Below are 27,844 nucleotides of genomic sequence, written 5' to 3'. Positions count from 1 at the left end.
AAGCCTTCCGGTTTTACACAAAAGAGAGATAATATAATGTTTGCACAAAACTCACTTTATTGTAATTCTGGACTGAAACAGGAAGAAAGAAAAGTGGTGCTATTCAATCGTAACTTCTTTTTCTTTAGCTCTGGAGAAAATGACATGAAATAAATAAATAAATGTTTTTGGAAGGTTTTGAACTTTCCTTTTCTCACCTGAGGAAAGGTCCTCATGGTTATTTTAGTAATAGAAAGGCATAACCAAAATGAGCAAATCAAGATAAATATCCTTCTGAAAGGTTTTCCAACTTCACTAAATATATAATTGCATAGCCTAATAGCCAACCAACTTTACAAATAGTTGACAAGTTGTGCCAGTGACCAAATGGACCCTTGTGCTTATCCTATTTCTGTTAATTGCACGTGCCCTCTAACCTGAGGCCTAATCCTTGCGCGCGCCCTCTAACTCAAGGCCTCTGTTTCGCGCGCCTCCACCTCTGATCCTTGCGCGCTCTTCCACAAATCTGTGCTGGTTGCCTGGTCAGTCCATTCCAATGCGTGTACCCCGGACTAACTGGGTTGTGAGGGGGATTGTGGGCTCAGGTTGAGAGCGCGCTTTAGCTGCTCGTGCCTCAAGAGGATATTTGCAAAGATGCGTTAGCGAAAGAACTGCCACATATTTCAATGTCGTTATTATTTCCTCCTCTATTTTTCTCCACTAATGTTAACTTTGTATCGAAACGAATGATGACATGGACTTTGCATGACGAGGATGGCATTTAATATCGGATGTCAACAGCATTTTACGCACCGGTTAAACACCGCGGAAGGGACGCACTTGCTGCTGCCACTTTTTGACCAATGTCAATTTAGCATTGCTTATTTGTTGGAAAACTGTATGTCATTGTGATACGGCGTTTAGTTGCATGCAATAGCATTTATACAATCGTTGTCAGTATTTGTTTGCAGGCGTAATTATTTGAACCGCCTGACAAACATCAACGTCATTGATGTAGGACAAGAGGACTGATTCATCGATGCATTGCTTGATCCATTCTTGAAAACAGAGTTCCTTCTGGACAAGACCTGGGGATGAGTAGATGGGTTATTAGACAACCATTACCGGGTTTATGTAGGTCGGCTCGGTCTTCACTTAACATTGAATAATTCGGCTATACCGCAGTAAAGCCTCAACCATGTATGCTGGACGGAAAAGAAGAAAACCGGTGCACAGAGAGTAAGTGAGAGTTTTTTGAACGTTGCATTGGCTTGCGCAATGAACTAAAATGGCCCACCATAACGTTATTATTTTCTATTATTTGATAATATATGAGTCAACGCTATATGACATGATAGTCACTCACGATCCATCCAAATAGCATGTATATATCTTCAATATTCTTTGGTGCAGACATATTTGCATATGCATACATTATAAGCAGTATGTTTATCCTAGATAGTATATTGTGTCAGGATAATGATGCATAATGTCCTAAATAAAAATAACTCAATAACTTAATTTGACTCCTAATCATGATGAGGTCAAATGGTTGACGTGATGTTCAATTCAGATGGAGAGAGATGATTCAATTCGAATCCAAACGAACCCATGCCAGTGCTCCGGGCACAGATGCAGGGCGCTCAGTGCTCGTCATTCTCGGGGCTTTTGTATTTCTTTTCGTTTCAGTATTTTTCATAGTTCAGTGTGCCATTATTGTATCGTGTGAAACGTTCAAGTACTTGTAACTTGGCTATTAATATTTTTTTCACACTGTATTTACAATGTTATTATTGCTTATCTATAACTGGTTAAAAAATAAGCTAAATATGAGCGAAAATAATAAGTCAACTTATAAGAAAATAAGAACATTATTATAATCAAATTGTTATTATTATTATTATTATTGATTTGGTGATTATTTATTATTAAACGTATATTATTATTATTAATACCAATATTTAATTATATGCTTTATCATTTAGCATCGAAGTGAAAGACCAAAAGTGAGTACTGAGTGGCAATATGTCCACTGTTTACCTTCTTATCAACATTGAGAGAATTATCCTACTGGCTTCATCATTTCCTCTGTGATTCCCTAATAAATCCCATGTCTCTTCTCCTGCTCAGACAGAAACAGACAGCTCCATCTGAAGGGACCAAGTCTAACCCATCAAAGCGACACCGGGACCGTCTGAACTCTGAGTTGGACCGTCTGGCCAGTCTACTGCCCTTCCCAGAAGAGGTCACGTCCAGCTTGGATAAACTCTCTATCTTACGGCTCAGCGTGAGCTACCTGAGGACCAAGAATTTCTTCTCAGGTGATTGTGTGTGGTGTGGTGTGGTGTGGTGTGGTGTGGTGTGGTGTGGTGTGGTGTGGTGTGGTGTGTGTGTGTGTGTGTGTTGGCTGCAGGTAACTGTGTGGAGGTTTTAAGTTTAGGATATGCACTGTAGTGACATACATATGAGCAGTTATTTTGACATTTCCTTAAAATAAAATAAAATATAGTTATTAAATATTATATGGTATTATTTATTTGAAATTGGACTTTGTGCTGAAAATAATGTATTAGATTGTATTATCCAATTCCTTCTAAATGTGTTAAAAAAATAGTGTTATCTTGGCAAGGCCTTTCTAAGAAATGTTGCAACACTGTATCCTTTCACATGTTCTTCTCGAGACACACCACATACATGATCTAAAGACAGTACTGACCTACTCAATAAGCTAATCGATGACATACAAAAACATATTTTTATCCACTTTCTATGTCAAGAATCACACCCTTACCGTCCTTCCTGTCTTCGGGTGATGCTGCAGTGCAGGGGCTGAGTTCTGGTGGCGGTGATGCATCATGCATAATTGAAAGGAAATGAGCTTAAATTATTTATAAAACGGAGGGAGGAAAATGTTTGTTTTAGACAGTCGATTTTAAAATGGTTGTTGAGGTGAGTCGAATGGAAACAGTGGGCATGACCCGACTCTGCCGTGGGTAAGAGCTGTGTTGGAAGATGCTGCATGGGGAATGGAAAGTGCATAGCTGACGAGGAGAGGAGAGGAGAGGAGAGGATAGGAGGAAAGGGCAGGGTTGAGATTGCTTATGGGACTATCTTCAAGGCACACCGGAACAAAGCTTAAACATTGTGGGAGACGTTTCACCTCAATGACTGCTGGACCTTACCACCCAACGTTTATGGTTTTAAGAGATTTCATCTGAATAACTGAATAACATCACGTAGGTTCCCTCCGTCTATTTGGAAGTGGACGGGAGGATTGGAGGTTAGCGCTTGGATCCGCGTGTGTCTGTGGAGACAGTAACAGTGTTAATATTGGAGAGGACTCCACAGGGAGTTATTTGAATGTAATATACCAGGAGCAGAGACTCCCAGGAAGTCCCTTCCTTCCTTCCCATCCACCACACTGCTTAACATAACCTGGAGGAGAGGAAGAAAGAGGAGAGAAGGAAAGGAGGGGAGAGAATGAAAGGGCTAAATGTAATGGAGTATGATGGGTCCTCCTGAGTCCTCCGTGACGCTTTTCCTGTGATCCACAATATGATCATGTGTGAACATGTCTCGTCTCTGCACGTCACTGCTCAATGACATATATGATACATTATGTTACACTATAAATCAACAATGGATTACATGTAAATGGGAGAAACTGTGTTTCATTAAATGGATTGAACACGTTAGATTCGATAACTGCATTATAACAGCAGCAGTGTAAATGAACATAAGCGATGTAACACTTGAAGGAAAAATACAAATCTGATCACACGTTTTGAATCAAGCAATAAAGCAATACGACCTAGTTACAGAAAATAGCTGTGGGTCTTCCTGCATTCGATGGCACCATTTTGCACCATTTCACCCAAACTAAGGGTACTACATGGGTATGCCACTCTTGTGTAGCCTTTGCAATGAACCCGTATTCATGTGAAAATAGTACAAATGCTATTTGATGTGCAGGGATTAGATGAGTTATGTTACGTTTTACAGGCTTTTAGTGAAGACCTTGTGTGATTTTTCAATGGAAGTTTAGCAACATGCCACCATAGCTCTTTAGATTCAACTGGCAAATAATACGTCATCACAGCATTTGTGCTATGCAGTAGGATGGCTGAGGATTCTGGGTAATGGAATGTGACGTGGCTTTCTTTTTATAGGTTTTGACCAATGGGTGGTTGACTGAGGTACAGAGTAGCCTCGCACTGTACATAATTTAACATTGGTAGATCATTAGTTCAATGGTTTTCCACTGTGCCCTGGGTCTGAAAGAGACTGTTAATGAGTCTGACCATTGGAGATATTCAGAATGGCATTGGAGCACACATAGGGCAATCTTTACAGGGTTTTTGTCACAGAGAAGGAGTAGTCATGAGAGAGAGAGAGGGAAAGGGAGAGGGAGAGGGAGAGGGAGAGACAGGAAGGGTGGGTGTGGGGTTATGGGTCACATAAGGATGGAAACAATTAAGCCAGATCGTAAAGCCTGACTTATTTGAGTTTTTTTGGTCATGTTTTTGCTAATGTCATGGTAATAGTCTTGTGTGGCTCAGTTGGTGGAGCGTGGCACTTGCAACGTCAGAGTTGTGGGTTCGATTCCCACAGGGCGACCAGTACGAAAATGTATGCACTCACTGCTGTAAGTCCCTCTGGATAAAAGCGTCTGATAAATGACTCAAATGTAAATGTTAAGCTATTACATAACTCAGCTGAACTGTTTCCAGATGTGCAGCTTAGTGTCGAAAATCATTCATATGGTGACAATTGAATATTGTGTAAAGACCAGTTTACAAAGAAATGTTCACACACTAAGGCTCTATTTCTTTCTGGCGCTAAGCGCCAGATTTGATTTGATTTGACACTAAGGCCTAAATGTTTTTAAGCATAACATTCGCACGTCTATACAAAATACTAGGCCTCTGTCAATTGTATCATTGCCTATGTTTGAGGCACGTTTAAAAAAAAATATCAGCAGTTGATATGGAGGACTGAAGAGTTTGGAGTAGCGTGTCTTTGGTAATCGAATGAGGGGCGCTCTTTGATAATGTGGCTGGATAGGCTACTGAATACGCGAAACAAAGTATGCAGGTTGGTGAATTGTGAATAATGAAAAAGTATGAGGGAAAAAACCTACAAAATATTTCAAAGCACTCTCAGTAGGCCATTTGAAACCCCTTTATTCATACGTTACCTGGATAATGGCCAGGATAAAATGAGTACCTATGCGATGCTGTTAAACCAGTCTCGATTAAGGGGAGGGGAGGCTATGTTTGGTTTTTAATTAAATGAAATGAAATTGGGGGGAAACAATTGTTTTCAAGGACACACCTGAAATATTGCCACCCCTGCCGCCTCAACGCAAGGGAGCTGATGTTAAGACAGGTAAATTGCCGAACCTCGCGTTAGGGCTGGAAAATGCCAGTGTGCCAGTGATGACGAAATTGCAAACTAACGTGCGTTTGACACTTACAATTGACAAAAGCCTAGTATTTTGTATAGACGTGCGAATTGTTACGCTTAAAAACATTTAGGCCTTAGTGTCAAATCAAATCACATTTTATTGGTCACATACACATGGTTAGCAGATGTTATTGCGAGTGTAGCGAAATGCTTGTGCAGTAATATCTAACAAGTAATATCTAACAATTCCACAACAAATACCTAACACACACAAATCTAAGTAAAGGAATGGAATATATAAATATATGGATGAGCAATGACAGAGTGGCATAGGCTAAGATGCAATAGATAGTATAGATTACAGTATATACATATGAAATGAGTACTGCAAGATATGTAAACATTATTGAAGTGGCATTATTAAAGTGACTAGTGTTCCGTTTATTAAAGTGGCCAATGATTTCAAGTCTGTATGCAGGCAGCAGCCTCTATGTGCTAGTACACTGTGTGTACACAGTGCCATGGAACGAGAGAAGCCATTTAAGATATCATGCCTCTGACCTCATTCTATTTAGAAATATTGTGGTGTTAAAAAAAAAAAAAAAAAGATTGTTTTCCATTTCATATTAATCCCCCTGCTACCCTTACCCTAAGCCTAGGCTACTAAGCCTGGTTCCACAGCGATGCGTCGTGTCTTTTTTACCCTAGCCTTGCAAAGTAGCCCATCCGTAAAAGGTGTTTAATGCTTCATTCGTCAGAGTGCCTTGAATTGAAAATATACTGCACATCCTAAAACATGCACACGTGTGCCTACCTCCATACTTCATTGAACTTGTTCAGTATCCATCCCCATCTCCAAAGAGCACCTCTCATTGGGTTAACAACTTCACTCTCCTCCAAACGTATTTCAATTATTCAGTCCTGTAATGCAGTATCAACGGTAGGCCTAGGCTATATCTTGCTATTTGAGAACGTGCCTCACACATACAATACAATTCAACGGGAGCCTAGTATTTTTTATTTTGAGGAGAAGTGCAATGCGTAAAGACATGTAGGCTCCTGAAGCCAATTACAACAATGTTGGCTGCCAACACTCCAAACATAGGCTATTGAGAAAACACCGTTTTTGTGTGCGTTTATTTTTTGCTATTACTCGTTACTGTAGCCTATGCTATTTAACGTTTAACTGTAGTATCAATCCACAATGGACCAGGACGTGAATATTCCGTGCTCCCAGCAGAATCAACGCAAAGACGTCAATAACCGACAGAACATGAGACAAAAGCCCTGCAGTATTAAGCCAGTGAGTGGCCAAGACCTCGACACATCTACAACTTGTTTATTCATCAAAACCCGGCCCTTTCACGCCACCGCCAGCTATTGTACTCATAATTCCGGGTGTGAAAATAGCAAAGAAATATTTCTGACACCCCCTCAGAACCTATAGTGCTACCGCCAGCACTTAGATGAATCATTGTGTTAGGTTTGTTCAAATAGAGCCCTAAAAGTTGGATATTGGTAGATTAAATTATGAGATAAGATTTACAAATATGTTTCAGATGAAGTGATGCCTATGATACATCAAGCAACCTCAGAGACATGAGGATATACTAAGTAAATAGAAGATATTTGAAACTCATTTATCAACCGTTGTGCCCACCTTATTGAATGTTCTTAGTCATTTGAAAGAGGGGTTGAGATTGTGTTATACTGTAGCAAAGACTACAACTGGAAATGATTTAGGCCCTGACTGCAGATCATTGTAACAGTGTGTGTGTGTGTGTGTGTGTGTGTGTGCGTGCGTGTGTGTGTGTGTGTGTGTGTGTGTGTTGTGTGTGTGTGTGTGTGTGTGTGTGTGTGTGTGTGTGTGTGTGTGTGTGTGTGTGTGTGTGTGTGTGTGTGTGTGTGTGTGTGTGTGTGTGTGTGTGTGTGTGTGTGTGACCACTGTCCAGCTGATTTCAATCACTGGAAGTGTTCTGCCTCACAGCCCTGTAACCCTGCTACTTTCTCTCAAACATTGTCTCAAACGGGGTGTCTAAACATACTCTTGGCCTTTTTGTTGGCATTTTATCTGCGTACTGGGTACAGCTTCTGCATGTTTCCGTTCTGCTGCCGGTGGTTCCGTTTCAATTTGCCCACCTGCTTCTGGTTTTTGTTAGCATACCGTTTGATTGAGAGAAAGAGCAGTGCGCCTTTTCGATGTCTCTCCAACTAGAGGAGATGAGGTGAGGATGGTGTTGTTGTATTTTCTGGTTGCGTCGTGCCGTCACACTAACCCGGTCACCCCCGCCTGTGCCTGCCTCCTCTCTAAGCTCTGTTTAATTGAGTGTATCTCCACGTTTCCTCTATCCACTCTGTTGTAAAGGCCTGCCGCAGACCGCTGCCACGGTTGTCTCGCTCACAAAGGAATGGATTCCCCCCTCAACGTGGGTTACAAATGTGCCTGACTGTCTTAAGACAGCTTTACGACACAGCCTTGGCTTTGTGTTGAGTCACAACGATAGCTAAACCTCCGTGGCCGGAGTAGAGTAGATCTGTCGTCTAGATCGGGTGTGTTTTGCCTCAGATTGCCTTGTCTTTTTACCTCCATGGTTCGATTGATTTGAATGAGTCTCAACCATGATGGTTCCAGATAATTTTGGTAAATTAACTCCCTGTGATTTTGCATGAGAGAGGAGGCCCTGTGCTAATGAGCTTATGACTGGTCCATGATGAATTGACTAGAGCCACTGGAAAAGTGATGGATGAGGACATTGGGAACCACACGGAGCCAGAGAACAAGACAGATTTATGTAAAACTGGTTAAAAAGCCAAAATAAGTGGATGGCTAGAGAGCAAAAAACTAACAAAGAAACCGCACTAGAAAGTTCAGTTCCAGGGCTTGAATATTAAAGAAATAAAGCTTTTATAAGTGTAATATTGTTAAACGGGTCTTCTCATAACTGAGCCACAAAATAAAGTGTCTCTTTTGTTTTTCAATGTATTCCTACTGTCATTACAATACGCTGAAAAGGAGCATTTGAGGATGAACATGTTTTGGAATAAAAACAACAGGGTTAATCCACTTATATATTCCTTTGAAAAGGAAAAGAAGAAAAAACTCCAGCAGCACATCAGAATCAAACCTTGTGGACACAAAAGGCCTAGTCTTGTGCTGCTATGTCAAGGTAGCCAGCCAGGAATACATTGGTCTTAAAAGGTCACTTTGGTGTGATTACCAGAGTGTACCTTCCCATCAACTGACCTATTTTCTCATGGTTCAACCTACTGTAGTGCCCAGTGCTATTAGAGGGCAAGATAATGAGATTCAGTAGATGAAGAAGAAACTGACCTAAGTCTCTCTCGCTCTCTCTCTCTCTCTCTCTCTCTCTCTCTCTCTCTCTCTCTCTCTCTCTCTCTCTCTCTCTCTCTCTCTCTCTGTCTATCTCTTTCACTCTCTCTGTCTCTGTCTCTCTCTCTGTCTATCTCTTTCACTCTCTCTGTCTCTGTCTCTCTCTCTGTCTCTCTCTCTCTGTCTCTCTCTCTGTCTCTGTCTCTGTCTCTGTCTCTCTCTCTCTCTCTGCATGCTGGGAGTGTTTGGGAATTGTATGAGCGAAGGAGCGCGTGTGTTGTGTAGAGTTAGATATTCAGAATTCTTTCTTTCGGTTTTCTCTTTCTTGGTGGCATTTTTTGTTTTCTTCTGTGCATGATTAAGGTTATTATTTTTATTTTTGTTGTGGTAGAATTAAGTATTTTGTTTTTCGTATCGAAATTACCCTGAGTTTGGCGGGGATGGCAGCCCGAATGGGGCACGGCTTTAGGTGTGTTACTGAAGCTACTGTCACGGTGGAGGAGTTTCTGGTCGCCGTAGGAGAGAAGGTAGGATATGAGAATGTTGCTTATGTGTCACAGATTAATAAAGTGGTGGTGGTATTTCTTAAAGAAGAGCGTCTTGTAGATCGTATGGTTGAGCATGGCGTACTTCTTAAAGGAATGTTTATTCAAGTTACGCCGCTTTTTTTCTCCGTCAACAAGGGTAACGATTTCAAATGTACCGCCGTTTATTCCAAATGAGCTATTGGAGCGCAAGTTATTGCGCTTTGGGACGTTTGCAAGTTCAATTAAGGTTGTTCCGTTGGGTTGCAAACACCCGGCGTTGAAACAGGTTATGTCGTTTCGGCGACAGGTGTTTATGTTTTTGGACTCACCGGAGCAGACTTTAGAGTTATCGTTTAAAATCAAGTATGACAATAGACTGTATATGGCTTATGCTAGTACGGGTAGTCAACGGTGTTTTGAGTGTGGGGATGTTGGCCATAAGCGATAATGCTTGCCCGAAAAGGGAGAAGGCAGAAGGAGGGGCGCAGGTGGTCATCGTAACGCCTGGGCCCACTGATGTAGGAAGAGGTGGGCCGACAGTGGTTGAGCATCCAAAAGCACCTGTTGCTGAGGAACAAGTTATCCGTGTTGAGGGCACAGAGTTGCAACTTGTATTAGAGGGAAATGTTATGCAGCAGAAAAATACTGTTGTAGAAGGTAAGGATGGATCTGAAGAGCCAGTTCCTCAGACTGGTGAGGAGGTGTCCAGTACGAGTGCTGGGGTACAGGAGGGGGTTCAATTGGAGCTAGGCTCCCAGGTAGTGGAGGAGATGCCCACTATGAGTAATGGGGTACAGGAGGGGGTTCATGTGGAGCTAGGCTCCCAGGTAGTGGAGGAGATGCCCACTATGAGTAATGGGGTACAGGAGGGGGTTCATGTGGAGCTAATCTCCCAGGTAGTGGAGGAGATGCCCACTACGAGTAACGGGGTACAGGAGGGGGTTCATGTGGAACTAGGCTCCCAGGTAGTGGAGGAGATTCCCAGTACGAGTAATGGGGTACAGGAAGGGGTTCATGTGGAGCTAGGCTCCCAGGTAGTGGAGGAGATGCCCACTACGAGTAATGGGGTACAGGGGGGGGTTCATGTGGAGCTAGACTCCCAGGTAGTGGAGGAGATTCCCACTACGAGTAATGGGGTACAGGAGGGGGTTCATGTGGAGCTAGGCTCCCAGGTAGTGAAGGAGATTCCCACTACGAGTAATGGAGTATAGGAGGGGGTTCATGTGGAGCTAGGCTCCCAGGTAGTGGAGGAGATTCCCACTACGAGTAATGGGGTACAGGAGAGGGTTCATGTGGAGCTAGGCTCCCAGGTAGTGGAGGAGATTCCCACTACGAGTAATGGGGTACAGAAGGGGGTTCATGTGGAGCTAGGCTCCCAGGTAGTGGAGGAGATTCCCACTACGAGTAATGGGGTACAGGAGGGGGTTCATGTGGAGCTAATCTCCCAGGTAGTGGAGGAGATGCCCACTACGAGTAATGGAGTACAGGAGGGGGTTCATGTGGAGCTAGGCTCCCAGGTAGTGGAGGAGATTCCCACTACGAGTAATGGAGTACAGGAGGGGGTTCATGTGGAGCTAGACTCCCAGGTAGTGGAGGAGATTCCCACTATGAGTAATGGGGTACAGGAGGGGGTTCATGTGGAGCTAGACTCCCAGGTAGTGGAGGAGATTCCCACTATGAGTAATGGGGTACAGAAGGGGGTTCATGTGGAGCTAGACTCCCAGGTAGTGGAGGAGATTCCCACTACGAGTAATGGGGTACAGGAGGGGGTTCATGTGGAGCTAGGCTCCCAGGTAGTGAAGGAGATTCCCACTACGAGTAATGGGGTACAGGAGGGGGTTCATGTGGAGCTAGGCTGCCAGGTAGTGGAGGAGATTCCCACTACGAGTAATGGGGTACAGGAGAGGGTTCATGTGGAGCTAGGCTGCCAGGTAGTGGAGGAGATTCCCACTACGAGTAATGGGGTACAGGAGAGGGTTCATGTGGAGCTAGGCTCCCAGGTAGTGGAGGAGATTCCCACTACGAGTAATGGGGTACAGGAGGGGGTTCATGTGGAGCTAGGCTCCCAGGTAGTGGAGGAGATTCCCACTACGAGTAATGGGGTACAGGAGAGGGTTCATGTGGAGCTAGGCTCCCAGGTAGTGGAGGAGATTCCCACTACGAGTAATGGAGTACAGGAGGGGGTTCATGTGGAGCTAATCTCCCAGGTAGTGGAGGAGATGCCCACTACGAGTAATGCTGTACAGGAGGGGGTTCATGTGGAGCTAGGCTCCCAGGTAGTGGAGGAGATGCCCACTACGAGTAATGGGGTACAGGAGGGGGTTCATGTGGAGCTAGGCTCCCAGGTAGTGGAGGAAATGCCCACTACGAGTAATGGGGTACAGGAGGGGGTTCATGCGGAGCTAGGCTCCCAGGTAGTGGAGGAGATGCCCACTACGAGTAATGGGGTACAGGAGGGGGTTCATGTGGAGCTAGGCTCCCAGGTAGTGGAGGAGATGCCCACTACGAGTAATGGGGTACAGGAGGGGGTTCATGTGGAGCTAGGCTCCCAGGTAGTGGAGGAGATGCCCACTACGAGTAATGGGGTACAGGAGGGGGTTCATGTGGAGCTAGACTCCCAGGTAGTGGAGGAGATGCCCACTACGAGTAATGGGGTACAGGAGGGGGTTCATGTGGAGCTAGGCTCCCAGGTAGTGGAGGAGATGCCCACTACGAATAATGTGGTTCAGGTGGGGCTAGTCTCCCAGGTAGTGGAGGAGATGCCTGGTACGAGTGATGGGGTGCAAGTGGGGAGTGTTGAAAGGGATGTGGTAGAGGGGAGTCAGTGGTCTGTGGCCTCAGCTGAGGAGGATCAGGAGAAGGATATGGATATCTCTTTTGATATGATAGCAGCTGGTGAGGACTCAATTTACGATCTGGAGGAGGTAAATGGGTTTCTGGATCAGACTTTTGGGAAATCTGTCAAATTTGCAGATTATTTTGATGTTGATAAATTTGTGAGGTCAGCTGTGATGTTACAGAAGACGGTGGGGTTAGACCAGTTGAGTGAGAAGAAGCGGTTTCGCTTGAGGAAATGTGTTACTGCTGTTGCAGCAGCAAAAGGTGGTGGGAAACGTGGTCAGGTTAATGAGAGAAAGTTTAAATAATGATGATGATCATGCTTCATAGGGTGTCTTTTTTCTCTTTGGTTTCTCTGTGGTTTCTTCTGCTTTTCCTTTCTCTTTTCTATATGGAGGTACTAAGGGTGGGCTCTCTCAATATTAATGGGGGAAGGGACAGGAATAAGAGGGCTTGGGTATTAGAAGTAATAAAACAGAAAAGGCTTAATGTAGTTTTCCTACAGGAGACACATAGTGATGAGGCTAATGAGGTTGACTGGGGTATATGGTGGGAGGGGCAGCATATACTCAGTCATGGTACTAATTTCAGTGCTGGGGTGGCCATTTTCTTTTCCTCAGGCTTAGGGGTGACTGTGGTATCTACAACAGAGATTGTCAAGGGTCGGGTTTTATTGGTCAAGGTGGATCTTATGTTTTTTTATTTTTGAATGTTTATGCTCCTAATGAGGGTACAGAGCGTCTTGTTGTTTTTGATCAAATAAAGGAAACTTTAAGACAGTGTGACCAAGAGGGGTGTGTGATTTTAGGGGGGGACTGGAACTGTACAGTGGATTCTACTGTTGATCACACTGCTGAAGAGCCTCACCTGCGGTCAGCCACCTGTCTGTCTGGTCTATTAACTGAGTTTGAGCTTTCTGATGTGTGGAGAGTAAGGAATGCAAAAGTTAGGCAGTACACATGGCTAAAAGTTAATGAAGGTCGTGTCAGTGCAGCAAGGTTAGACAGGTTGTATGTATCTGAGCAATACTGTAGTAGGGTTGGAAGGTGTGACATTACTCCTGTGGGTTTCTCTGATCATCATATTATTACTGTTGATATTCACTTGTCCACGAAGGTCATCACCTTACTGGTATTTTAATGTTAAATTGTTACATGATGTCATGTTTTGTGAAAGGTTTTTGTTGTTTTGGGGGAAATGGAGGGTTACAAAAGGGAATTTTGAGTCCTTGAGACAATGGTGGGAGGTTGGGAATGCCCAAATACGATTATTTTGTCAACAGTATACTGCTCTGTCTCGAATTGAAGTTAAAGAGACTATCAAGGCCCTTGAACAGGACATCAAATCTATTGAATTGAAGATGCTCACTCAGAACAACACTGGACTAGTCATGAACTTACAGGACAAGAGACATGAACTGAGGTCGTTCCTGCATGAAAGAGTGAAGGGTGCCTTGATTAGGTCTCGTTTCGCTTCCCTCAAGGATATGGATGCTCCTAGAGCTTTTTTAAAACCTAGGACAGTCGACATTGCAACGTAAACAGATGGTCTGCCTTCGTCTCCCTGATGGGAAGGTGAACACGGACGACAGTGAAATGCGTCAACATGCCGTGGATTTCTACTCTGCCCTCTATAAGGCGGAGGATTGTGACTCTCTGTGTACTGAATAGTTGTTACACGGTCTTCCTCAATTGGGCCCTGAGCAGAGATTCGCTTTGGACTCTGACATTACACTGCAAGAGCTGTCCACAGCAGTTATGCAGCTCTCATCAGGCCGAGCCCCTGGCATTGATGGTTTACCATCTGAGTTCTATAAGCACTTTTGGGTGTCTATTGGGGAGGATTTTTATGAAGTGGTGTGTGAATCTTTTCATGAGGGTTCTCTTCCTGTATCCTGTCAACGTGCGGTGCTTTCACTGTTGCCAAAAAAGGGGTATTTGGCTCTCATAAAAAATTGGAGACCTGTTGCTTTGCTGTGCGCAGAATACAAAATTGTTTCTAAATGTCTCTCAAACAGGTTGAAAAAGTATCTGGGATTGTTGGTCCACAAGGACCATTCCTACTGTGTACCTGATCGCTCTATCGTTGATAACTTGTTTCTGATAAGAGATGTTTTAGACATTTGTAAACTGTCTGATGTAAATGTGGGTTTACTTTCTTTGGGTCAGGAGAAGGCTTTTGATCGTGTGGACCACCAGTACTTGTTTAAAACAATGAAAGCCTTTGGGTTTGGGGATGTATTTTTTGTCTTGGATGAATTTACTGTATGCTGGGGCCTCATGTAGGGTGAAGGTGGGTGGGTGGTTTGAGTTGCCCCATCCCTGTCCAAAGGGGCATCAGGCAGGGATGCCCAATTTCAGGGCAGTTATATAGTCTGGCGATTGAACCAATGCTTTGTTTTTTAAGAGCGAAGCTTACTAGTTTCTCTGTGCCAGGTGTAATGAAGGGTCCCACGATAGCACTGTCTGCGTATGCAGATGACGTGACAGTTTTTATTACAGGGGGTGAAGATGTTAAGGTTTTCTCAAACGCTTTAAAGGTGTATGAGGGGGGCTCCTCAGCCAGAGTCAATTGGGGAAAGAGTGAAGCGCTGTGGGCAGGTCAGCTTCAGACGGGATCCGCTCCACGGTTACCAGGGGGGCTTCAGTGGGGCAGAGATGGGATGAAGACTTTGGGGGGTTTTCTAGGCTCTGATGTCGTTCAGAAAAAGAACTGGGAGAGTGTAGTGGAGAAAGTGTGTGCCAGACTGTCAAGATGGAAATGGGTGCTGCCCCAGCTGTCTTATAGGGGAAGAGTCCTGGTAGCTAATAATCTTGCTGCCTCTACCCTGTGGCACAGACTAATGATTTTGCAGCCACCAAAGGGTCTGATACAAGAGCTTCAGAGGACCCTTGTCAATTTCTTCTGGTCTGGACAACACTGGATTAACGTTGCAGCCCTGGACCTGCCACTGCACGAGGGTGGGCAAGGCCTGGTGGACATTTCCTCCAGGATCATGGCTTTCCGGCCTCAAGCAGCCCAGAGACTGTTGTACAGTGACGGTTCTGGCTTGGTCGACACAGCCTACACATTGATGAGGAGAGCGGGCTGTTTGGGCTTAGACAAGCACCATTTCCTCTTAAAGCTGGAGGGGGTTGAGTTGCCTGGCCTGACTCCATTTTATGAGTCTGTTATGCAGGCTTGGAGAGTCCTTGTGAAGTCCCGTAAGGCTGGCACGCCACCAGGGATGTGGCTTTTTGAAGAGCCTCTTTTTCACAACACTGCCATCCAGTCCAGTGTTCTGGGTTCAGCCAGCCTGCGTTCATGCCTGTTAGGGGTGTACTAAACTGGGTCATCTGATGCGGAGCAGGAGCAGATCGTTGGAGGAGCTGGGAGAAAGAGCAGGGATCCGATCATCTCGCCTACTGAGGAAGGTCGCTGAGGTCTGTGACTCCTTGCCAGTTCTTCATCTGCAGTATGTGACTGACCCTTCCAATTCTGATCGGTGGAAGGAGGGTCTGGATTATGTGTTCCCTGCACTGAATGTTAGTGCTGCGGTGGGGGCATTCGAGGAGGACGTGGGGATGCTGCTTTCCTTCCATACCCCGGAGCTGGGGGAGTTCAAGGAGGTGGGAAAGAAGGCCATGTACAGAATATTTGTAAAGGTGTCCCATGCCTCTTCCCTGGAAGGGGTAAAATCGACGAGGTGGGCGGGTGTGCTTGGTCCAGGTGCCTCCCTTAAAGGATGTTGGCGATCATTATACAAACTGCCTATTGATAAGAGGACAGCTGACCTCCAATAGAGGATAATACATGGAGTCATAGCCACCAACATGCATCTGGTACACCTGGATCCTACTGTTGGGGAGGGGTGTCCATTCTGTGCAGAGTCTGAAAGTCTGGCACACCTGTTTTTACAGTGTCCCAGGTTGGTCGGGATGATTGACCTGCTCACTAGTTGGTTGGTTCTCAGCTTTGGGAGAGGTTTTCTCTTCCCAGCTGTTTATATTTGGGCCAAAGTACAGGTTCAGTCAAAAGGGTATAGTTGTGTTGCTTAATTTTGTGTTAGGGGCAGCTAAATTAGCGATATGGAAGAGCCGAAAGAACAGTATTCGGGGACAAGGGTCTGTGGATGTGGTGGGAATGCTGGAGGGAATGTTGGCAGCGAGACTAAGGGTTGAGTTTGCCTATTATAAACTTGTCAACAATATTGATCTGTTTATGAGTATATGGGGTGTTCAGAGTCTGTTGTGTTTAGTTACTGTGGAGGAGGAGTTGGAGTTGTGTTTTTAATTGATGTGTAACTGTGGTTTTGTATGAGTATTTATTGTGTGGTGGGCTCCCAGACCCAATAAAGATTATTTAAAACTCTCTCTCTCGCTCTCTCACTCTCTCGCTCTCTCTCTGTCTCTTTCTCCCTCGCTCTCGCTCTCTCTCGCTCTCTCTCGCTCTCTCTCGCTCTCTCTCGCTCTCTCTCTGTTTCTTTTTCTATCGCTCTCGCTCTCTTGCTCTCTCTCTCTCGGTCTCTCTCTCTCCAAATTCCTGCTCTTTACCTTACACCATCAGACTGTCAACAAGCTTTTCTTAATTCCTGGAAAAACTGACTGGTATGCCTGATCCCATAGAATGCATTCCTGCTAATTAGGTGTGTGTATGTGTGCATGTGTGTGTGCGTGCGTGCGTGCGTGAGTGTACGAAGCACTGTCGTTATGTTGCATCAAGGAACCCCCTCACGCACACAGACACACACCCTGCTCTAGCCACAGGCCTCCATATTTTCACAACAATGACTGTGTTTATTTTAGCCCGACCCTTGTGCCCAGTGTGTTTGTGTGTCTGCGTGCGTGCGCGCATGCGTGCCAGTGTGTGTGTTGAACTGAGCTCAGCCCTGGTCACTTATTAAACTGAAGCTTCCATACAGATCAGTCAGGCCGTCTTACGTGAGGAGTAGAGGAAAACAGACCCCTGCCAACACAGCTTAGAGTTATCTTCATTGCTTTGCCGGCTTTTAGGTAAACTTTGAGCATGATGACAATTTTAGCCAGAGAGAGGCTTACTGTAGATTTGTTGAAGCTGTACTGTAGCTTACTGTTGAAATAGAGACATGATGACCGACGTGCTCCCTCCTCCTGCTCCATCTCTCTGCTCCTGTTAGCACTAGTCACCTGCTCTCTCTCTCTCTCTCTCTCTCTCTCTCTCTCTCTCTCTCTCTCTCTCTCTCTCTCTCTCTCCTCTCTTTCTCTCTCTCTCTCTCTCTCTCTCTCTCTCTCTCTGTCTCTCACTCTCTCTCTCTCTCTTCCATGACTTGTGAGACAGTAGAATAACTAGAGACAGTGTTGGGACAAAGACTCTCTTATCTGAGCAAGAACCCGTCCCAGCCACGGTACCCACTATTAAGACCAGGAAATTGTCGATCATTGTGTGTCAGTCTCACATTTTTCTGCTTTAAGTGGCAATTAATGCTCATTAAAATCTGATGGATCGGGGACTGTTCCAGTGCTCTGCTGCCGAGCTGTCACAAGGCATTGCAGTCTCCTGATAGCTATCCACTACTCTGAGAGCGCTCCAATAAAAACAAAAGGGAAAACAGTCTCCACAAAATGAAACAGAGAGGGAAAGTGCTGTGACAAAAGCTTTATGCTACTGAAATTGATATGGTAATGGTGATATGACATTTTGTGACATTAATTTGGCCCAGCGTGCTCTTTTAACCTCTTATGATCAGAGTTTTGTTCATGTAATGTATTTTCTTTTTATTTGGTCATCATGACTGGAAGCAGGAGCTTGATTGCCAGTGGGTTGTATTTGTTTTCAGCTGAGAAGCTGGTGACATAATTCACATTTGACATGCAGTCTCAGCCTTCTCCAGAGCATTGCCAGGCCACTGAAGGTCCTTCTAAACCAGGTCCCAGGTTCAAGTCACGTAAAGTTTATTTGTCATATCCACAGGATACGCATAGTGTACACAGTACAATGAAAGGCTGTCTTGGAAAAAAATAAGATAAAAATAACAGAAAAAAATAAGTAGTAAAGTATAATCTTTTTTTAAATATATTATAAATACAAGGAATCCATTCTACACATTTACCGTATAATATTTACACGTGTGTCAGGAAGGGGGACATGGGGATCAAAGTGTTTAAATTGTGCAGTTTAGCAATAATAAATAGATGTCTTAATAGCAGCAGTTGTGATGTGTGTGTAGAGTGAATGTGTGTGCGCGCGCGTGCGTGTGTGTGTGTACACGTGCCAGCAAAGCAAAGCGCTGGGAAGGAGAGCGAAGGCTGTACAAATCCACACTGACAGATTCACTGCTACCTGGGCCTTATTGGTCACGTCAATGTTTACATCGTCTTAGACTGACACACAACTGCTTCTGGCAGACGTGTAGTAGGGCCAAATTCCGTACGTCTCGGTGCGCGTGCGTGCGTGCGCGTGTGCTTATATATGTGTTGTGCATATGCGAGGCTGTGTGAATGAGTGCATGTGTGCTAAGATTTGGAGAGTCAGCACAAACGGCCAGTCCCGGTTCATGTGTTTAGCAGTCTGATGGCTTGTCCTCGACCCCATGCTCCGACACAGCCTGCCAGGCAGTACAGGAGTGAAGAGCCCGTGGATGGGGTGTGTGGGGTCCCTGATAATGTTGCGGGTCTTCCTCAGACGACGCTTTGAATAGATGTCCCGTATGGTTGGGAGAACGGCCCCCGGTGATGGACTGATATATGTGACTATTTCCCACCTGTCACTTTCACTGTGTGTTTACGGGGCCCTTTTTTCCCTGTTTGTTGTGTTTACTCCCGGAAACACTGTCCATATGATCAATATTTTATTTCTTCTGCTTTTCAACTATCGTATGATGTAACCCGAACCCACATGTTATACTGTAGGCTTATAGAGTTGACTGAAGTTGATACATAGGCAGAACGGTGGTATGCTGTTGTTGGGAGTCACTGCTACAGGGCGGTTACAGAGCATAAACAGCTTGGTTTAATCAAGAGGCAGACTGATGTTTGTCTTTCGTAATTAGTGTGTAATGAAACCAGCAGACAAACAGGAGATCCATAAATTGGTCCGGTTAGTGCCAGGGCCTCTCTCTCTCTCCCAGCTGGGCCACCCCAATTGTGCCTGCCCTGCCCCCCCTGGCCACCAAATGACGCTTGTGTGCGTGCGTGTGTCTCTCTGCCACACCATTGAAACAGTGAGAACCCATGTCAGTTCTGCCAGTTGGCTAGCTACAGTATTGTCGCCCCGTAGGCAACATCAAACAGGATCAGGACCACCATGCAGTGTGTGTGTGTGTGTGTGTGTGTGTGTGTGTGTGTGTGTGTGTGTGTGTGTGTGTGTGTGTGTGTGTGTGTGTGTGTGTGTGTGTGTGTGTGTGTGTGTGTGTGTGTGTGTGTGTGCGTGTTGTTGCCCTTTAGGTTACATCATCCAGCGTCAGCTAGCGTCAGATACTCCTAGGGGAACTGGAATTGCCGATGCATCAGTTCTTGGAAGTGTTTTGTTGTTAAAGAGGAAGTGTTGATGACGAGTGGTGCACAGCGCTGAGGTTTGGCTCAGCTGGATTCCAAGCTGGTATTCCCTTACTCTACGTAGTGACGTTTTACACGTAAGAAAACACAGGTATGTGTTCTTGTATTACAGTATGAACATGTACACTAAGGCCAGTGTTCCAGACTGTACTTCCTGGAGATTAAAAAACAGTTCGAACTCAGCATGTTTTACCATTTCAGAGTCAGCTTCCTTCTGTTACCGACATCAGGAAGAGAGGCTATTGGTGTCAAGCTGCTAAGCATGGGGGTCTGAAATCCCCCAGCTCACCCTAACTAGATTACCCCCGTAATCAGGTATGGGGTGTAATTTGGGAGCTAGCCCTGCCAGCCAGGGATTCATTGAGTCCGGTACAGAATGGCTATATGCTTGGAGTGGATAACCTTGGCAACGAGAGTCATCAACAAACCACTGTAAGCCAATTTACAGATCATTGCAGCATCAAAATGTATTCCAGGAAGTGAAAGGAGTCCTCTTAGCCAGCTACATAGTCCTCTCCAACTGTACTGTGTTATATGTTCTGCACTACTCAACTGTCCTGATCGGATCAGCTGATTTAAAACCATATTATACAACAATAGTAGCGACCCGTGTTGTGGCCATGATATAGTGGTAGTGTGATCATGTTAGCTGTGTACTGCTGTCCTCACCCTCAGATGAACAAAATGCTTTAAGACAGTCTTGAAGAGGAAGAGAATATAATAGTGTACTTTAATGTCCCTTTGGGAAATGCTTTGCATCAAAGTATGTGCTTTTAAAGACAGAATCACAAAGAAGTACCGGGGGGGGGGGGGGAGGGGGGGAAGATAAACAAATACTCACTCACTCAAGAGACCTACTACCTTTTGACAAAATAAACATCCTCATTTGAATCAAGTTGACAGCATCAAGGACATGTCACGGTATATGTTTTTTTTTTTAAAGTGTTGTTTATACAGACAGACAGCGGGATCTGGCAGGAAGCCAAACACATGTTTATTAGTCTCTGAGGACGTCTTGCTTCTTCATGGTTTCTTTCTGGACCATTTCTTCAAGCCATGTGTGTGCTTTCCTCTCAGTTGAATGTCATCACGATTCATTCATGGATTTGTTCAGGGGAGTGTGATGGAGGCTATTCAACTGGGAGCTCTCCCTCTCTCTTTAAGCCTTCAGTATTACCTGGGGTAGTCAGTCAGTCAGTCAGTCACAAAATCAGAATCTTGTAACTTGTGACCTTCGTATTGTTTTCCATTTAAAAAATGAAGACTGCGTACTTGGTGGTTGTTTGGGATTGACAACAAGAGCGTAACGGGAAGGTCGTGTTCTAGTGGTTCTCCTGGATTCAGTCCGGACGCGCGATGCACCTTTTAAAGGCGATGTTCCCGCGTTCACGGTAAACGCTGCATATGTCAGCTCAATGGGAAATGACCTTTAAATGGCTCATAGCAGACAAAATGTGATCCGATTGAATCCTGGCCTAAGTTGTATTGTAGTTGTATTTGGCTGCAGGTACTCTAGCGGTTAGAGCGATGGGCCGGTAACCAAAAGGTCGCTGGTTTGAATCTGTTGATGTGCCATTGAGCAAGGCACTTAACCCTAATTGCTCCTGTAAGTCACTCTGGATAAGAGGGTCTGCTAAATGACGTAGATGTAAAATGTTGTATTTACACTGTTGTCCTGGTCTCCCTTTATGGGCATCCGAACACCACTGTTTCCAGGATAGGCCATCTGCTCTGCTGTGATGTGAGAGCAGGCAGATTAGGACTTATGTAACACTACATCGCTTTTCAGTTCATGTTATTATCATCCTCGTGTGTGTGTGTGTGTGTGTGTGTGTGTGTGTGTGTGTGTGTGTGTGTGTGTGTGTGTGTGTGTGTGTGTGTGTGTGTGTGTGTGTGTGTGTGTGTGTGTGTGTGTGTGTGTGTGTGTGTGTGTGTGTGTGTGTGTTTGTGTGTTGTTGCAGTGCATACTGCCCTCTTCAGATGTTGTTTATGCTAGTGGTTAATGTATTTATTTATGCGAGTGGTTCTGTTTTCTAATATCAAGGATGGTTTGGATGGGGAAGGGTTTGTGAGTGTTGTGCTAAGCTACACCTGTTCAAATCAAATCAAAATGTATTTGTCACATACACAGATGTTAATGCGAGATGTTAATGTGAGTGTAGCGAAATGCTTGTGCTTCTAGTTCCGACAATGCAGTAATAACCAACGAGTAATCTAACCTAACAATTCCACAACTACTACCTTATACACACAAGTGTAAAGGGATAAAGAATATATACATAAAGATATATGAATGAGTGATGGTACATAACGGCATAGGCAAGATGCAGTAGATGGTATAGAGTACAGTATATACATATGAGATGAGTAATGTAGGGTATATAAACATAAAGTGGCATAGTTTAAAGTGGCTAGTGATACATGTATTACATAAAGATGGCAAGATGCACTAGATGATATAGAGTACAGTATATACATATACATATGAGATGAGTAATGTAGGGTATGTAAACATTATATTAAGTGGCTTTGTTTAAAGTGGCTAGTGATACATTTTTACATACATTTCCATCAATTCCCATTATTAAAGTGGCTGGAGTTGAGTCAGTATGTTGGCAGTGGCCACTAAATGTCTGATGGCCTTGAGATAGAAGCTGTTTTTCAGTCTCTCAGTCCCAGCTTTGATGTACCTGTACTGACCTCGCCTTCTGGATGATAGCGGGGTGAACAGGCAGTGGTTCGGGTGGTTGTTGTCCTTGATGATCTTTTTGGCCTTCCTGTGACATCGGGTGGTGTAGGTGTCCTGGAGGGCAGGTAGTTTGCCCCCGGTGATGCGTTGTGCAGACCTCACTACCCTCTGGAGAGCCTTACGGTTGTGGGCGGAGCAGTTGCCGTACCAGGCGGTGATACAGCCCGACAGGATGCTCTCGGTTGTGCATCTGTAGAAGTTTGTGAGTGCTTTTGGTGACAAGCCGAATTTCTTCAGCCTCCTGAGGTTGAAGAGGCGCTGCTGCGCCTTCTTCACAACGCTGTCTGTGTGGGTGGACCAATTCAGTTTGTCCGTGATGTGTACACCGAGGAACTTAAAACTTACTGCCCTCTCCACTATTGTCCCGTCGATGTGGATAGGGGGTTGCTCCCTCTGCTGTTTCCTGAAGTCCACAATCATCTCCTTTGTTTTGTTGACGTTGAGTGTGAGGTTATTTTCCTGACACCACACTCCGAGGGCCCTCACCTCCTCCCTGTAGGCCGTCTCGTCGTTGTTTGTAATCAAGCCTACCACTGTAGTGTCGTCCGCAAACTTGATGATTGAGTTGGAGGCGTGCATGGCCACGCAGTCGTGGGTGAACAGGAAGTACAGGAGAGGGCTCAGAACGCACCCTTGTGGGGCCCCAGTGTTGAGGATCAGCGGGGTGGAGATGTTGTTACCTACCCTCACCACCTGGGGGCGGCCCGTCAGGAAGTCCAGTACCCAGTTGCACAGGGCGGGGTCTGATGACGAGTTTGGAGGGTACTATGGTATTAAATGCTGAGCTGTAGTTGATGAACAGCATTCTCACATAGGTATTCCTCTTGTCCAGATGGGTTAGGGCAGTGTGCAGTGTGGTTGCGATTGCGTCGTCTGTGGACCTATTGGGTCGGTAAGCAAATTGGAGTGGGTCTAGGGTGTCAGGTAGGGTGGAAGTGATATGGTCCTTGACTAGTCTCTCAAAGCACTTCATGATGACGGAAGTCGTTTAGCTCAGTTACCTTAGCTTTCTTGGGAACAGGAACAATGGTGGCCCTCTTGAAGCATGTGGGAACAGCAGACTGGGATAAGGATTGATTTAATATGTCCGTAAACACACCAGCCAGCTGGTCTGCGCATGCTCTGAGGACGCGGCTGAGAATGCCGTCTGGGCCTGCAGCCTTGCGAGGGTTAACGCGTTTAAATGTTTTACTCACCTCGGCTGTAGTGAAGGAGAGCCCGCAGGTTTTGGTAGCGGGCCGTGTCAGTGGCACTGTATTGTCCTCAAAGCGAGCAAAAAAGTTATTTAGTCTGTCTGGGAGCAAGACATCCTATTTCTACATCCTATTTCTACATCCTATTTCTACTTGCTGATCCTGAGCCTCCCTGGTGTGTGTAGCGGGTTAAGTCGATCCTCCCCACCCAGAGAGGCGCTGATCTCCCGCTAGAATGGAGAGTGGAAGTAGCCTGGGTATCAGTCTGTTTGTGCTATCATTCCACTCCTTGTTTGGCATGACAACAAGTGGCAAGGAGTGGAATGATAGCACAAAGACTGGTACCAAGGCTAAAGTGGAAGCCCTGTAGACCAACTTTCTAGTGCGGTGTCGTAGTACAGCGTTTAAATAGCCTGGCCCCAGATCTGTTTGTGCTGTAAAACCAAATCCTATGGTCATGTTTGGCATGACAGTGACCATAGCAGTTGGTGATACAGCACTAACAGATCTGGGACCAGCCTGTAACGTTGTAGTAACGTTGTATTATCGCTGTAGTAACATTGTATAGTGTTATGTCCCAGGCAGCATCGCTCTCTCTCTCTCTCTCCTCTACTGCACCTGCTCAGCCACACATGAAATCCATGTGCTATGTTGCATGGAATACTAGCTGTATAATTTAAATTATACAAAAGTTCACATCATGTCATTAGCATAGAATGGCCTTAATCACATCTTAATAATGTAACTCATTACCAAGCTAAATATAGGGTCATATAACGTGATTCAGAGCGTTTAGCATGCTATTGTGCTGCACAGCATGACTGAGCGATATCATGAGGCTAAAATGCTCATATACTAATATGTCCGGTTCCTCACTGACAGGAGAAGGGAAATAGCATAACATGAATGGAACGGTCCTCGAATGAGTGAACTATCTCCATATTGTACCATTTCCGTTCAGTCCTGGAGTCCTAGTGCTTTTATATTTATCCAGAGTTTACAACTAGATAGTCAAGGTCTATGCTCGGGGTTGAACTATCACTAACAGCTAGTGGTGGGTAAAACAGGTTAAAAAATAGATTTTTTCGAGAGTGTTGACCCACTTTTTGCAGAAAAAAATTTCAAAAAAATATAGGGAGCTTTACTTTACTTTACTTTACTTTAATGAGCGGTTTCCCAACTATTTTTTTTTCACCTCTACGTCACTGCTAACAACCTAAGATTAGGTTGAATGTTCTCTCCCCTACGGTTAGAGATGGGGTTTAGCAGGAGGATTTTGTGACCTCAACTGGGATTGACCTTGTTCGTTTGGGCCATTAGCTACATACATATTTCACACGTCCCATCGGTGTCTCTTGGCCCATGGTGTGGTGGCTGGCAGTTCACTCCTTCCCCTGTTTGTGTGTGTGTGTTTCTGGGTAATTTTCATGAATGATTCATGAATCGGGGGGGGGATCAATGTGTGTCCCCAACACAAGCTGTCGCATTTAACGGGTCACTGTTCATGTCACACACACACTCAATTGGTGATGTGCGATTTGTGGGAAGGGGGAGGAAAAGGTAGAGGAGGGAAGAGGGTTTCAGTGAAGGAGAGTGAGCGCTAACTGTGAATTGATTAATTTGTGTTCATGGTTGAATTTGTAGCTATCTGTGACGACAGTATTTAGTAGAGTAGTTCAGAGAGTTTTAAAATAGTACAGTGCAGTAGCTGTTTACATTAGTACAATAACCATCTTTAAAATAGTACAGCGCAGTAGCTGTTTACATTAGGACAGTAACCATCTTTAAAATAGTACAGCGCAGTAGCTGTTTACATTAGTACTGTAAGCATCTTTAAAATAGTACAGTGCAGTAGCTGTTTACATTAGTACAGTAACCATCTTTAAAATAGTACAGTGCAGTAGCTGTTTACATTAGTACAGTAACCATCTTTAAAATAGTACAGTGCAGTAACTGTTTACATTAGTACAGTAACCATCTTTAAAATAGTACTGTGCAGTAGTTTTTATATTAGTACAGTAACCATCTTTAAAATAGTACAGTGCAGTAGCTGTTTACATTAGTACTGTAACCATCTTTAACATAGTACAGCGCAGTAGCTGTTTACATTAGGACAGTAACCATCTTTAACATAGTACAGCGCAGTAGCTGTTTACATTAGGACAGTAACCATCTTTAACATAGTACAGCGCAGTAGCTGTTTACATTAGTACAGTAACCATCTTTAAAATAGTACAGCGCAGTAGCTGTTTACATTAGTACAGTAACCATCTTTAACATAGTACAGCGCAGTAGCTGTTTACATTAGGACAGTAACCATCTTTAACATAGTACAGCGCAGTAGCTGTTTACATTAGTACAGTAACCATCTTTAAAATAGTACAGCGCAGTAGCTGTTTACATTAGTACAGTAACCATCTTTAAAATAGTACAGCGCAGTAGCTGTTTACATTAGTACAGTAACCATCTTTAAAATAGTACAGCGCAGTAGCTGTTTACATTAGTACTGTAACCATCTTTAAAATAGTACAGTGCAGTAACTGTTTACATTAGTACTGTAACCATCTTTAAAATAGTACAGCGCAGTAGCTGTTTACATTAGTACTGTAACCATCTTTAAAATAGTACTGTGCAGTAGTTTTTATATTAGTACAGTAACCATCTTTAAAATAGTACAGCACAGTAGCTGTTTACATTAGTACAGTAACCATCTTTAACATAGTACAGCGCAGTAGCTGTTTACATTAGTACAGTGACCATCTTTAGGGTTAGTCACAAAGTGCATGGGTATGCACTCAACCACGCAGCCATATATTTACAACAGTACAATGCCGTTTACTGTTACAGTATTCAGTACAGTAAGCAATCTATCCCCAGTGCACTCAGCCACAGAGTCACAGCCAGAAGTAGGGAGGTTAGAGAATGCAGGTGGTGGCCCGCCCCGACGGAGTCGGTCATCTGTACCCTGGAACTGAGGAGCTCCTATTCTGATGTTTATATTGCTTGTTGGCTGCCACCACTCTCTCCATTATGCCAACAGGAAGTGTGTGTGTTCAGTAAGCGGGCGGCAGGCAGGCAGGCACTCCCCTTGTTCTACGGAGTCAAAAGGACTTTCTGTTTCCTAGGTGCCCCGGGCGATGTGTGTGTCACAGGCTTCTGCTGCTGCTGTGGTGTCATCAACACGTGACGCGGCGCACAAATAGGCCCTGGCGTTAATGTTTGATGGCTAACATGTCTCTCCCTTGGTTCCACGACACTGCACTCTCTCTCTCAGTGAAAGCGCTCATCGCTCCCCTGTTCATTCATTTAGACCGGTGTGATGTAATGGCGCTTGCCGTCAAGCTACAGTGGCTATAGCTAACGTTCTTGTGGATTTTCTCATATCTGGGCTGTTGACTTCTGGGGCGAAGTACGTGGAATGTTCGGCAAGCGCTGGGTTAATTATGAACATTCCAGAATCCAGTTGATCTCTGTGTTGAATGACAGAGTTGATTGTGTTGGAAAGATGGGATAGAGATGAGTTCCATAAGCCAGGGTTCTAACTTAAACCCGTTCTGCTCTGTCCAGAATAGCAACAAGCAGCCGATTCTTCTTCTTCAGAATACCACCGCTACATTATTTGCACCAACGTATTAATTCATATTTTATAAGGAGGATCCGGCCGCCCGGTTTCACCCAATTGATGTTAGAGCCTCTCTTCCACATGCTCAACGGCTTACGATGTAGACAACGACCCATGACGCAGCAGCGACAAGAAAAACAACAGCGGCAACAGAGACGACGACTCTAGATTTCAGGTAGCTAGGTAAACAGCCCCGCTAACTAGGAATACTCTTCCTAGTTGGCAGGAGAGGAAGAGAGAGAGAGGAAGAGAGAGAGGAGGACAGACTGACACGCTACTGCTTCATTGTGGAAATGAGATACAGATCCATATTCATGAGAGCAACGTTGGGCGTGGGAGAGAGAGGGTAGCATGTTTTTAACCCCAAGCTGACAGATAGACAGGCACTAGACCCTGTGTAGCGTGCTGCACTCTACTGTAATGTACTGTAGTGTAATGTACTCTACTGTAATGTACTGTAGTGTAATGTACTCTACTGTAATGTACTGTAGTGTAATGTACTCTACTGTAATGTACTGTAGTGTAATGTACTCTACCATAATGTACTGTACTGTAGTGTAATGCACTCTACTGTAATGTACTGTAGTGTAATGTACTCTACTGTACTGTAATGTACTGTAGTGTAATGTACTCTACTGCAATGTACTGTAGTGTAATGTACTCTACTGTAATGTAATGTACTGTAGTG

General features: G+C 44.6%; 1 protein-coding gene across 1 annotated transcript in view; it reads left to right on the top strand.

Moving 5' to 3' along the window:
* The first annotated feature begins 531 nt into the window (after positions 1-531).
* LOC129840246 (aryl hydrocarbon receptor-like) overlaps positions 532-27,844 on the top strand; it is a 76,954-nt gene continuing 49,641 nt past the window's right edge. The window contains exons 1-3 of the mRNA XM_055907976.1: positions 532-1,218; positions 1,965-1,985; positions 2,110-2,300. Coding sequence (XP_055763951.1) covers positions 1,178-1,218; positions 1,965-1,985; positions 2,110-2,300 — 253 coding nt within the window. The 5' untranslated portion in view covers positions 532-1,177. The remainder of the gene's footprint in view (positions 1,219-1,964; positions 1,986-2,109; positions 2,301-27,844) is intronic.

This window comes from Salvelinus fontinalis, chromosome 41, assembly GCF_029448725.1.
Source record: "Salvelinus fontinalis isolate EN_2023a chromosome 41, ASM2944872v1, whole genome shotgun sequence".
Lineage (NCBI taxonomy): Eukaryota > Metazoa > Chordata > Actinopteri > Salmoniformes > Salmonidae > Salvelinus > Salvelinus fontinalis.
Note: the sequence above shows the minus strand (reverse complement) of the source record. Positions and strands in the feature narration are given on the sequence as shown.